The sequence below is a fragment of the Carassius gibelio genome, chromosome A2 (assembly GCF_023724105.1).
Source record: "Carassius gibelio isolate Cgi1373 ecotype wild population from Czech Republic chromosome A2, carGib1.2-hapl.c, whole genome shotgun sequence".
NCBI classification, from domain to species: domain Eukaryota; kingdom Metazoa; phylum Chordata; class Actinopteri; order Cypriniformes; family Cyprinidae; genus Carassius; species Carassius gibelio.
In genome coordinates this window covers 27,627,771-27,641,063 of record NC_068372.1, presented here as the reverse complement: position 1 = coordinate 27,641,063, position 13,293 = coordinate 27,627,771, and the positions used below count along the sequence as shown (strand labels likewise).

General features: G+C 34.8%; 1 protein-coding gene across 1 annotated transcript; it reads right to left on the bottom strand.

Moving 5' to 3' along the window:
- Positions 1-3,190: 3,190 nt before the first annotated feature.
- LOC127935823 (alpha/beta hydrolase domain-containing protein 17A) lies at positions 3,191-11,514 on the bottom strand. The gene is made up of 5 exons (XM_052534018.1): positions 11,318-11,514; positions 10,146-10,568; positions 9,330-9,524; positions 9,039-9,218; positions 3,191-7,775 (listed from the first exon to the last, which is right to left on the bottom strand). The coding sequence occupies exons 2-5, from the start codon at positions 10,541-10,543 to the stop codon at positions 7,556-7,558; spliced, it is 993 nt and encodes a 330-aa protein (XP_052389978.1). The 5' UTR covers positions 10,544-10,568; positions 11,318-11,514; the 3' UTR covers positions 3,191-7,555.
- Positions 11,515-13,293: the final 1,779 nt, after the last annotated feature.

Below are 13,293 nucleotides of genomic sequence, written 5' to 3'. Positions count from 1 at the left end.
CCCCTAACTATAAAGTTTAAAAGAATGGCATTTATTTGAAATAAAAAAAACATCTAAGAATATAAATGTCTATACAGTCTCATTTGATCAATTTACTGCTTTCATATTAACAGTTTGAATCTTATGAATAACTCAGATTTTACATATCTAAACAAAACTCATATAACATAATACAATTTATATAACAGCTTTACCTTTAATTTGTTGTTGACTTAGAAGTTTTTTAAAAAGTATTAATAACAATAGCAGTCCAGAAAATGAACTGCATTTATAAATAATCCAAGCAGTGTAATTATATATTTCAGATCTGAAAACATAGAAAATGCATGTAAGCTTAATTTGAACTCTTCAGGTTACTCAGCAGCATAGAGGGTACTGCTTTTCTCTTTCTGTCACACGCGCAGAACAGATTTTCCAGATGGATTCTCGATGTGTGGGATTTTTGCTTCAGAGTCTGATATATTCGCAAGTACGATGTGACTCATGAAAGTTTAAAATGCACTCAAAATACTACAAACGCACTGAACCACAGGATCAAAAGCACATGCATGCATTTCTCAAGGGTTGTTCACATCAAATAGCAATGCTTAAATCAGACAAATTAGCAAATTAGTAACACTCAGTGCTTGTACTCCTTAAATAAATAATAAAAAGGTGTTTCAGTTGTAGAAAAAAAGGCCATTTGCAAGAGTGCAATGCAAATCATTTTAGGCCTGAAAACAAGACTCTGAAAGCCCAGTTTCCTCTATATCCCCCAAAGAAACTGCGATCAAAGAGAAAAAAGAGAGAGGGGAGAACACTTTTTAGTAATATTCCTGTTTGGCAGGTTTTCATCACCCTTGCTTCTGTTGCTGAGGAGATGAGCATCAGGAAACCATTATGGTGATACTTTTAGGCAAGCATTGAAACAGATGCTGCTTTGATATGGAACAGGGGGAAAGTGTACGATTCTGACATCTACAAATTGGACACAGGTCAGTAGCAAATCGCTCCAGAACGTGTTTTTAGCACAGACCCTGTAAAATTGAAAAATCTATGTGCGAAAAAATCAGAAAATGTGGCAGATCACCACAAAAGCCAGCAGGCCATACCACAACACTGTAGCAATTAAAATGTATGTCAGTAAAACGAAAACTCTGTCCACAGGCCTCAAATCTCATTTGAAGATGTAGAAATTGTGCATTATGTCACTTGCTCACCAATGGATCCCCTGTAGTGAATGGGTGCCGTCAGAATAAAAGTCCAAACAGCTGATAAACACATCACAATAATCCACATCACTCCAGTCCAACAATTAACATCTTGTGAAGTGAAATGATGCATGCTCGTAAGAAACAAATCCATCATTAAGGCGTTTTAACTTTAAACTGTCACTTCTGGCCAAAATATGAATCCATAAGATCCTTAAATCAAAAAGTCCATCCCCTGTTGTCCACTCATAAGACAAATCACCAGCAAATTAATTTAGAACTGTTTTTGCTCGTAACTGGCATTTGATCTGTGCATATTTCTCCCCTGATTTAGAAGAGACAACTTTTTCACAGCAGAAACAAATATTATCCATAGCAGACTTATATTTAGCTGGAAGGAACAGTTTGAACACAGTTTGTTAAAAACCTCTTAATAATGGTTTTGTTTTTTACAAACATGTAGCTTTTCACTTCACAAGACATTAACTGATGGACTGGAGTGGTGTGCATTACTTGTGGATTATTGTAATGTTTTTATCAGCTGTTTGGACTCTCATTCTGACGGCACCCATTCACTGCAGAGGATCAAGTGATGCAATGCAAAATTTCTCCAAATCTGTTGATGTCACACTTTGCATAAGAAATTAGATTTAGGAGCCACAGCAGAGGAGATCATTTAAATGGATTATTATTAAATGGACTGTTACAGAATTCATTTGAATCATTTGACCCTTAAATGCAACATAAATAAATGAATAAATAATGCCCTTTAAAACAGGTTAATAATAATCTCACTCCAAACTCAAACATTTGAGCTGCTTTGGATAAAAGCGACTTCTAAATAATGCTGAATCACATCTCTTTGAGCCTGTTGCTGTGTCGAGTTGGTAAGGATGAACAAACAAACAAAGCAATCAGACACAAAACCACATTTTGTGAGGATCAGCTTGCGCACCGTTGACTCTGCACATCAAGCTGGGATAGTTTAAGGTAACAGAAAAACTCCAAGCTGGAGCTTTGAACAGATTTCAATTTAAAGGAGCCATTTAATCAAAGTACTTTTATCTTTAACAGCCTCAAACCATTTTAATAGATAATGCTACAGAGCAGGTAAAAATAGACCGGTATATTACTGTATCCCTGGAGATGGCACTGAAAATCACAAACAGGTTTATTGACTGTGTGCAGAGACAGCAGTGCTGCATCGCTCTGAAGACAGAGGGACTCTGCCATCTAGTGAGGAACGAGAACAGGGATGCGGATTTTGAGGAGGGTAAAAGCGCTCATAATGTGTCTGATGTTGATTCCTAGATCGTCTTTGCATTAGGAATATTATTCCAAGGCATGAAAGCAGGCAACAAGCTACTGACTTAATACAAATTCTCTGTTTTTGACAACTTTTTTTTTCTTCTTTAATATATATACCGTATCTATACGGTAACAAAATTATACATGCAAGTCGAAAATACTACAATGAACCAGGGATATAATAACAGTTAATGTAAGCCAAAACTGTATTAAAGAAAATAAATAAATCTAATTAATAAAATTAAATAAAATATATTAAAACTCAACGTTTTTTCCCAGACAGCATATATATATATATATAAATATAACAGCATATATATATATAAAAAGAAAGATTATATTCGAAATTCTACATTTATGTTTCACAATTCTAATATATATATTTATTTAATTATTTTTTTATTCACTAAAACGAATTGGCCTACCCAATACTAAACAGAGAGAATATTTGATTATTGCTTTTAACTGAGTTTTATGCTCAAAATAATAATAAAATCAGTTAAATAATAATAAAATCAGTTAAAGGACGACGTTCAGTCTATCAACCAATGTTCAACCATTTTTAGATGACTGGAACCAATTAACAAAAGTGTTGTCTATGGACAAGAGTCTAAATTATTTTAAGTCTTGCATAAATATTGTTAAATAAATGCTACTTTTGTGAACATCTCATTTGCGGTCAAAAATCCGACTGAAACTTTACGGTTTTCCTTTATTACTCAACCACAGTACATCACATCTTCCAGCTAAAAAAAGAAAACATTATCCAAAACACACACACCTTACATCATAAGAGGACACACCATAACCTCTCTATACAGACGTGTACCTGGAAATATACAGTCATTTTCTTGCAAATCCTGATACAGATATGCGACTTAGTGTGAAATACAGCTTTATATCGCTATTCAAAATCGTGAGTCGGCATAGAGCATTTTAGAGTTCTCAGATAAGGTTGTGCTGTTACTGAAAGTAAGCAAACCCTTCAAATAATCATCACAATCATCATCAGGTTTGTGCGAGTCTGACAGAGAATGTACTCTCTCCAGTTCTCACAAAGGTTTGACATTATTGCTCAGTAGTTCAGTGATGTGAATACTAACCCTTTTCATTAGAGCTCTAAAAAGCAAATGAAATACAAATTAACATTCTAACAATTTTATATATTAGGCTAAAGTGAACTATATTGAAATCTCAGAAAGTCATATAATATACACTGAAAATCACACGCTATAATAAGTCCATTTTCTTTTCATATCTTATCGATTACATGCATACTATACTGTAAGTGGCACACCACCTGCTTTAACACAAAGTTTGCTATGCTGTTTAAGACACAGATGTCAACATGAAAATGTATTTTCCTGCTGTCTGTGGTTCCTAAGATCAATGTAAAGCAGGTTCAGTTTTACAGGCAGGATTTTGGAGATAAATATGCAGTGTGTTGTCAGCCAAAGGAAAGAAGAAATAAACCTCAAATGTTCCTGAGTACACACTGATTTTTACAAGTGTTGGGGTCTTAATGTCAGTCATAAAAACAGTCTTAAGAACTACAGATGTCATGATAAAAAAGACTTTAAGGGATGCATAGCAAACTAGATGTTAAAGAGGTTGTAATGTCCTTTTAAAGAGATAGTTCAACTAAAAAATGAAAAATCATATCATTTACTCTCACTCATGGTGTTACAAACATATCTAACGTCTTAAATTGAAGAATTTCCGAGCTGATTTGATAAAGTGGAAGTATATAGACGAAAAAAAAAAAAACATACAATTAATTTATCATAACCATAAGCCATTTAAAGAAACACACACGCAAAAAAAAAAAAAAAAAAAAAAAAAAGATATATAATTGATGATTGATTTTTTCTCATGTCATTCCAAACTTGTATGACTTTCTTAAGGTGGAATGTAAAAGAAGATATTTTAGTTCCTATAGACTTGTATTGTTTGGGCAAAAAATACAATGAAAGTCAAAACAGTTTTATTTAAATATCTTCTTTTGTGTTCTGCGATGAAAATAAAGTCCTACAAGTTTGAAATAACATAAGAGTGAGTAAATGATGACAGATTTTCATTTTTGAATGGTTATGCACCAATTATTCATCTTCTCTGAACTTGACAGCCCTTGGGCACTATATCCTTTCACTGTATGGAACAAGAGAAGCTTATAATATTCAGAAACGATCCTTTGATGGTCTTACAGAATTTAATTTTGGGTGAACTATCACTCCAAGTCAAAAATGTCCAGACTGCAAAGACAGACCTATCCTGTTAAAAATGGCTCTGAAACAGTGAAAGGTTTGTTCATATAGCAAAGACTTGTCAACCTTATAAAAAATAGATCTGGAAGTTCGTGTTATATATCCATTGACCACATAAGAGCGAGGCTTGTTTGCGAGAGAAAAGGCTGCTATAAATAGCTCAATATCCAAACTTGCGATACGAAATAGCAAAAACGACAGTAATGTGATTTGATGACCTGGCATGCGGTAATATATAAAAAAAGAAAGGTCACGGTTCTTGCTCTCGCAGACATCTATACAGACAAGAGGTCAGCAGTGGATGGAGGTCATGACCCCATGCTGAGACGGCTCAGAAAACTGTCAATCACACACCAGTCTGGGGTCGACTCGGGCGGCAGAGTTCATTTACGCATCATCACATCAAGCGAAGAGAACTGAATGCAGAAAGAACTTGTGATGTTTTGGGGGTGGCGTGAGGTTTCCTGTCATTCAGGGGCTCACAGTGGGCAAAATCACATCTATTAACCTCCACCACAATTCAGAGTGTGGGGAGAAAGTGGAAAAAAGGATCACAAATCTAAATATTTACAAATTCAGTCCCCATTTTAGGGCTGGAAATGCCAACTACTTCATCGTGATACATGCGTCACAATACACTGATGCATCACAATATCATATCAACTGGACCAGGGAAGAGTTTAATCTCCCCCGCATGTTTTACTTCACTTTTGTCTTACAGAAGCGGCTCTGGTTTAGAGTTGTTGCTTATTTAGACAACCGGTTTCTTGTTAAAGTGATAAAACGAATGAACATGTGAATTAGGATTATACAAAGATTAATGCAATAAGGGGAGAAAAAAAAAAAAAAGAAAAGTAATTCAACACTGTTCAAAAGTTTGGGTTGGTAAGATTTGTTTATGTTTTTTAAAGAAGTTTATTTTGAAACCGAAAACATTCTTATTTGATGTTTTTTTAAATATTATTATTATTATTATTAAATGTTAAAAACCGTTGCTTTCAATATCGTTGTGGAAACTGTGATACTTTTTTCAGGATACTTTGATGAATACAAAGTTTAAAACAACCCAAATCTATTTTAAATACAAACATTTTCTAACATTATGAATGCCTTACGGTTTCTTTTATTCCATTTTAATGCGCCCTGGCTGAAAAACAAATTTTTTTTTTTTTCGTACAGATCCCAAACTTTTGAACGGCAGTGTGTTTCCATATATCCATACTGTAACAACTATGGAAGCTTGTTTCCACCACTGAATATAAAAACAAAACAAGGTAATTGTGACTTTTTATCTCACAATTCTGACACACAATTTCTTCGCGGAGAATTGCAATATAAACTTTTGCGAGTTCATACCATGCAATTCTGTCTGTAAAACACGCAATTGAGAGTTATAAAGTAAAAATTGTGATTTGCGACATATAAACTGGCAATTCTGAGATTTTTCTCACAATTCTGACTTTTTTACTCTCACAATTGCAAGTCAAAGTCAGAATTGTGTCACATCAAGTCACAATCCGGAGAAATAGTCTTTATAACTCACAATTTTAACTTTTGCGAGTTCATATCAATGTCATAATTGCGGGATATAAAATTTTTTATTAAAAAAAGTTAGAATTGTGAAATAAAATTATATGGATTTTATTTTTTTATTTAGTGGCAGAAACGGGCTTCCATAATCAGGACATTTACCCACATCCTTAAAACAGTGTTTGGGCCCCAAACTCTTCTTTTTAAATGACAGGTAAGCAAATGGAACAATGCTTTAAAAAAAGGAAAATAAATAAAAGTGAAGCATCTGGTAAACAAAACCTATTGAAACCTGCACTACTAGTCAAAAGTTTCGACACATCTACTTATTTATTTATTTATTTTTTACATCACTATCATCCATTTTAGAATACTAGTGAAGTCATGAAAACTAGAAAATAATGCAAACTGAAGTCTGTCAAAAGTTCATAAACATCTGATCGGTCTTACATCTGAGCTTCTTTGTCTAGATTCCAGCTCTGGACATTCAGTAACTTCATGAGCAGCATCCTGGGATGGTTTTTGAACAGTACTGAAGGTTACATGTCTACTGGACTATTTGCTGGTTGCTTTCCTATCTTCATTAAGAAAATGCATTAAGATTTTAATTTTCAAAAATTGCTTAAGTAGGCACAATCAATAGGTGTCTACAAATTTCAAGCATTTAAGATTTTTAAGATCTTGAAAAACAAGCTCAGTGTCCAAAATTTTGACTGGTAATTCCTCTCAAAAGAGCAGATAAGGTGGTTTCAATCAAAACACATTCACACAAACACAGCAAATGGTCTAAAAAAGGTTAACACACAAACACACACACACACACACACACACACACAATCTGTCCAGCAGAGAGTTCTTGTCTGAAATTGATAATGCTATATTTTAAAACAGACTGGTCATATGCTTACCCACAAGACCTTACAAAAGAAAAAGTACATAAACACCCAGGAGATAAGAGCTTCATAAAGAGATATTAGTCCTGTTCAAATGAGATTTCATTTTTGTCCTGGTCACATAAATCACAAGCCAAGTCAACTGTGAGTGCCTCAGACGTACTGAGATCCTGAGACCGATGCTCACACATTCAGATCTTCTCGGTGTTAAGTCGAGGGGACTTCTCAGTAGAAAACTCAGCTACAGGCTGACAGAAACGTGAAAGCTGAAAGTTTACAGAAGAAAAAAAAGCCTCCAGAACCAGATTCGGTTTGTTTGCTTTCCATAAACGTCAACCATTTATAGATGCGAGCGCAACGAATGGTGCGTTTACTGTGCAGCCACTTCCTGGCTGATGAACCGGCGCAGGCGTTCCAGGTACTGGCTGTAGAGCTCGATGTCATTGTGCCCGGCTCCTTCCACCCACAACGGCTCCACGGCCTTTGGGCAGCGCTCAAACAAGGCCAGACCATGAGAGAAATCAATGACTTCATCCTCTGTCCCGTGGATGATCAGCACTGGAGATGTGATTTTAGAGACCTTCTCAATGCTGAGAGAGCAGAAGACAACAAAGAGCCATTAAAGAAACCATCCCCAAAATTATGCCACTATTTATTCTCCCTTATGTTGTTCAAAACCTGTTTGACTTTCTGTGGACCTTAAAAAATTATTTGGGAGAACAGACTGGTCTTTTTCCAGGGCAGTTGTACTCACAGGGATTTGGCGCTTGCAGCATTCAAGGCGGTCAAAAGATAAACATCAAAGTAGTTTATATCAGTCTAAACACAATATTCAGAAATCATAGACTAGTTTTGGGTAAGGAAAAGATCAGTAGATTTGTCAAATATTGCTCTTTTACACCATTGTAGTACCAAAAGTTTGATGTCCTTAAGACTTTTCAATGTTTCTGAAAGAAGTCTAAAATTATTTGAAATTAAGTGTCACATGATCCTTCTGAAATCATTCTAATATGCTGATATTATGCTCAAGAAACATTTCTTATTATTATCAATGTTGAAAAAACACTTGTGTTGCTTAATATTTTAATGAAAACTAAGACTTATATATTTTTAAAGATTTTTGGAAAGTTCAAAATGCCAGCATTTATTTAAAATGGAAACCTTTGGTAACAATATGAATGTTTTACTGTCTATTTTAATCAATTTAATGCATAGTTTCTGTATTTAACATCAGTTTCTGAAAGTCCTACTTAGTACAAACCAACATCTAAACAGTAGTGTATTCCACAGAACACAAGTCATACATAAACAGAACAACATAAGAGTGAATAAATGACAAAATTGCAATTCTTCTTGCTTAACTATCCCTTAAGTTAAAAAAGTTATAAAATAAAATAAATAAAATATAGAATAAAATATTTTATTCACCAAACCAGTGTAAATAAATCTGAAAGATACCATAGCTGTAGTATCCTGCAGTCAAAAATCTAGTAGCTTCATCAATGGGCATTTAAAATTAGTATTCTGATAAAACTAATAAAGCACAGCACAAATATTTCATATCATAGTAGATGCTTTACCACTGCTGAATTTCAGAGGTAAAGGGAATTATATTTTTCCCTTTACATGAGTATGATGAATGGAAACATACTACTGAATGGATGAGCTATATTTGAAGACTTTGTCAAATAAATGACATACTTTAAACACACCTAAATCAAGAGTTCATTATTAATGCATGACCTTGAGCAGCCTATTGTTTTAATATATCCTAATGTTCTAAACAACGGTGTTAACATCTTTGTCATGTAAAAAAAAGAAAGAAAAAGAAACATTTTTCAATGTTCACTGACTTTGGGAAGGCGTCAAAGCAGTATGTCTTCTTGGTGTCGGGGAACGCCACCCTCATTCCTGAGGTGAGGGGTGAGTGAAGTACCACAGCAGCACACTCATAACGGGACGCCAGGTCCACGGTGGGCACGGTACCAATGCTCTGCCCATAAAGAATGATATTCTCAGGGCTGATCCCATACCTGAGACAACGGAGAAGTGATTTCACACATGAAATCAACACAAAACACACCTGAATTTCACTACTGCACCAGTACAGCTGCATGCTACCTAGTCTCTGGATTCTGACATACCTTGAGCGCAAAGCGTGCCATGCAGCATCTATGTCTGCATACAGATTCTTCTCTGAGGGCTTCCCTGTACTGACCCCATAACCAGAGTAATCATAAGAGAAGATGTTGCAGTTGATACGAGTGCCCAGCCCGATGTAGAAGCTGCTCATCTGACCGAGATCCACAGCGTTACCGTGAGAAAACAGCACAGTGTACCTGTAGATCACAAAACAGGAATGGTTTAGAGGACTGGCTTTAAAATGGATTGTGAGATTGTTTGCATATCAGAACACTGCAAAATAATAACATTTCTTGATTAAAGGGACAGATTAAATGGAACAGGAACAGAAGAAATTGTTAAATAAAGTCATAGTTTTTGTTTTCAATGCACACTCGTAGCTTCATAAAATTAAAGTTGAACCACTGCTGTCACATGGACTATTTTAACAATGTCCTTACTACCTTTCTGGGCCTTGAATGTGGTATTTGCATTGCACTGCACTGTCTATGGAGAGTCAGAAAGCACTCAGATTTGAAGCTTTGCTTGTCATGTGTTATAATGTATTATAACCATGGTTACAATTATTCATGAGATCAAACGATGCAATATACAGTGCATTAGAAGGCATGATACATGCATTAAAACTACTTTTATAAAGCATTATATATATAAATAAAGGCAAAAATAGTTTTGAAATGATCCCAATGATAGTGTTTCTATGTGTTATTATCATTATAGTTATATTTCCTGGTATGAATGGGCCTCTACAGGCTTGGGTGAGAAGACTAACACTAAAGAATGCTTTACATTGACATCTTAAGCTGATCCTTCCTCACCTTGCGGATGGGGAACAGCGGATGTACATGCATCCCACTCTGTTTCCACGGCTGGAGTGAGTGAGGAAGACCTCGGTTCCGTCCAGCTCTCTCTGGGAGTACTGGAACTCTGCTCGCTCAGAGAGGTGCAACTTCCATCGACCTTCTCCACTCCGGTCAACAAAACTACCCCCACCACCACCTGCTCCTTCTCCGCCACCGCCTCCTCCACCTCCGCCCAAACGGGAGCGCAAACCTGAAGCTCCAAGGTTAGAGGTCACAGGTGAGGTGGACTCCAGGTCTGGCAGAAGAGTGTAGGTTGGCTCTGGGGGCAGGAAGGCCAGCTTCGCTGCAATCCGGCTCGGACAAGGTGGGCAACAGAACAAGCCACACAAGTCGCTGATGGATAAGCCGTTCATTTTCTTCTACTGGAAATTAGAGATCCTGTGAAAGATTGCACGGGTTTAATTATCATATTTCAACATCATTCTCATAAGCCAATGCCAACAAAGCAATCCAGCCAAGTGAGAATGTCATTTAATGTTAAGGAGGGCTGACATTTAGATTAAAGGGAAATGTTGATTTGGTCATTGCAAGACAGCGTGATTAACCTTTAGAGACATTTTAACAGGGCACAGAAATCAAAGCTACGTTCGGGTCTGTCACTACAGCAAGGCTGTCAGGAGAGCTGCCCACATAATCACAAAACTAGATCACAGATCACATCTAAGCATTTAACTTAATCATGCATTAATTCAGAAAACAATTATCTATGCCAGTGGTTTTGCCTATGCAATGTATGCATTAAAAATCTTAATTTAAAAACAAAAAATGTACATCCACTAGTGATCTCAGACTGACATTTGGAACTCAGTGCATGAAGGCAAAAATATAAATTTCATGGAAACACGAAACTAAATAAAATAAAATAAAATAAGAAATATGATTAACATACATTTAAATGCTAGACAGATATGCATTAGTTGCACTGTATGGTGCAATATACAATGTAATTAAATATTGAATAATGTAAAAATCAGAAAATACACAACATTTTCACAATACGAAAATACATTCACTGCACTGGTGTATTTTATATTTCATATCATATGCATCCAAATGATTTAGAAACTAGATATTATTAGTTAGCATTAGCATGATTTTTGGCCACATAAATCAAAGACGTCACTTACCAAAAATGGTTTAGAAATACAAAACGGGCTTTGGCTAGCAACAGATACAGTAAACGCTAACAGTTTGATCCGTATTTATTGAAAACAGTCAGTAGGATGCCGATCATCTTGCTGATTGTTGCAGGAATCAGGCCGGCATTAGCAGCCAACACTGATGTTTTCATCGGTCGGGCAAAAACCGAAGGCAGTGCCGGATGTCCCGCATTTCACAATAAAAGCCCGTTTACCGGAAACGTTTGACATTAAAAATACAGTTCACTTCGCAGATAAAATATTTAAAAATCGTAATTTAATTACTAATGCGTGAAAATATAACAAATAATAAAAATAATCAAATATTATTATTAAATACTTATTAAACGACATTTGCTTTATTGCCAAATGTTTATATTAATGTCTATGATCTTGTAATCACAAATAGTTTATTATATTATACGTTTTCATTTTTGGGGATCATCCATGGACAAATAAATAATTCATCATCATTCTGTGATGCGTGAAAAGACAAAAAAAGACACATTCACATGTTCGCTAAACATTTTGTTTATGACTTTAACTAAAATAAATAAACAAAAAAGTTAAGATGGACCTTTGTTGTAGGCCTTTCTAAATTACTTCCTTAATACAGTCAGAGTGACTTTACTCACTTAAGGGAATTATTCTCTAATTTTTATTTCCAAGATAGAACTGACCTGTTTGTTTCTCAGCACTACGTTTGTTAAAATACTCAGATTGTCAAATTTAATCACAACATATGTCTATATTAATGTGAGATTAAGCTTAAATAATATTTTTTTGTCTAAGACTTTGTTTTAATAGGACCTATTAAATTCATTTTCAGATGTGACAGAAATAAATATAAGATCATCCACCAATATAATTTTTTTTTTTTTACATTGAAGTAACTGCATTATAACCAGGTTTACATTTTACATCTTTATATGACATTTCAATTTAGATATGTTTAAATAATGTATACTCACAATGTGTAAATTATTTTATAATGGGGCTTTTCCCAAAATACTACTGTGCATTCATATTCATCTTGAGTAGCAAATGTTATAATGTGTCAAATGTGTATTTAGATGCATTTCTGTAATGTGGTTTATTGGGCTATTAATTACTGATATTTCCCACAAATGTTGTTGGTTGAGCCTTAATAAGGATTCAGGACCCACAGAGTCCTTGAATCACATTTTATCAGCATTGTGCCCTTGAGTAAAACTCTACCAGTAACAAGAGTGTGTTGCATGGGTTAAAAAAAACTATCATATATTAAAAGCATCCTACAATACAACAGATCATGCTATTGATTATTGTACTGAAGTGTTATATAGGTAGGCCTACATTATTCCTTAATGTCAAAGCTTAACTGCAAAAATTATCATCAGGGAGTAACAGACTGTCCTTTGACTATCCCATCAGCCAGTGAGTTCCTGATGCCATGCTGTCCTGTGTTCTTATCAGATAACTAACAGTATATCAGAAGGAGAGACGTCAGAGAGATGCTTGTTTCATGAGTAATGATGATTTAGATTGAATAGATAGATATTGTTATTTCCTATATTATTTCTGTCATGTGTAAATGCATGTATATGTATATAATATATGGAGCTGATCTTGGTTGACTTTTATTGTTACTGCCTTATCTCTGGACAAAAGACAGTTCAGATTGATATGTAACAGAGAGATTAATAATGAACAGCCAGTTGATACAGTATAATCAGAGTAAGAGAGGATGTCTGTTAACTAGATTAGACATTCCTGGACATTCACTGGAGCCAAATAAACATCAGATGAGATAGATGCTGAATAACAAACATATATATATTTATATATATATATTTATATATATTTTTTTATTGATACAAAAGGGGAAATATTTGCTGAAAAGAGTTTTAAAACTTTGTAAGCCTAAGTGCTCTATGATAAAAAATAAAAATAAAATAAAAAATAGAACTTATTTTATTTAAACA

What these genes read in the sequence shown, in the direction of transcription:
- LOC127935823 (XM_052534018.1), bottom strand. Translation starts at nt 10,543, where the DNA reads ATGAACGGCTTATCCATCAGCGACTTGTGTGGCTTGTTCTGTTGCCCA. An exon ending in CGCTGTTCCCCATCCGCAAG is followed by an intron (nt 9,525 to 10,145) that starts GTGAGGAAGGAT and finishes TGTGATCTACAG; the next exon opens with GTACACTGTGCTGTTTTCTC. An exon ending in TGCTTTGACGCCTTCCCAAA is followed by an intron (nt 7,776 to 9,038) that starts GTCAGTGAACAT and finishes CTGCTCTCTCAG; the next exon opens with CATTGAGAAGGTCTCTAAAA.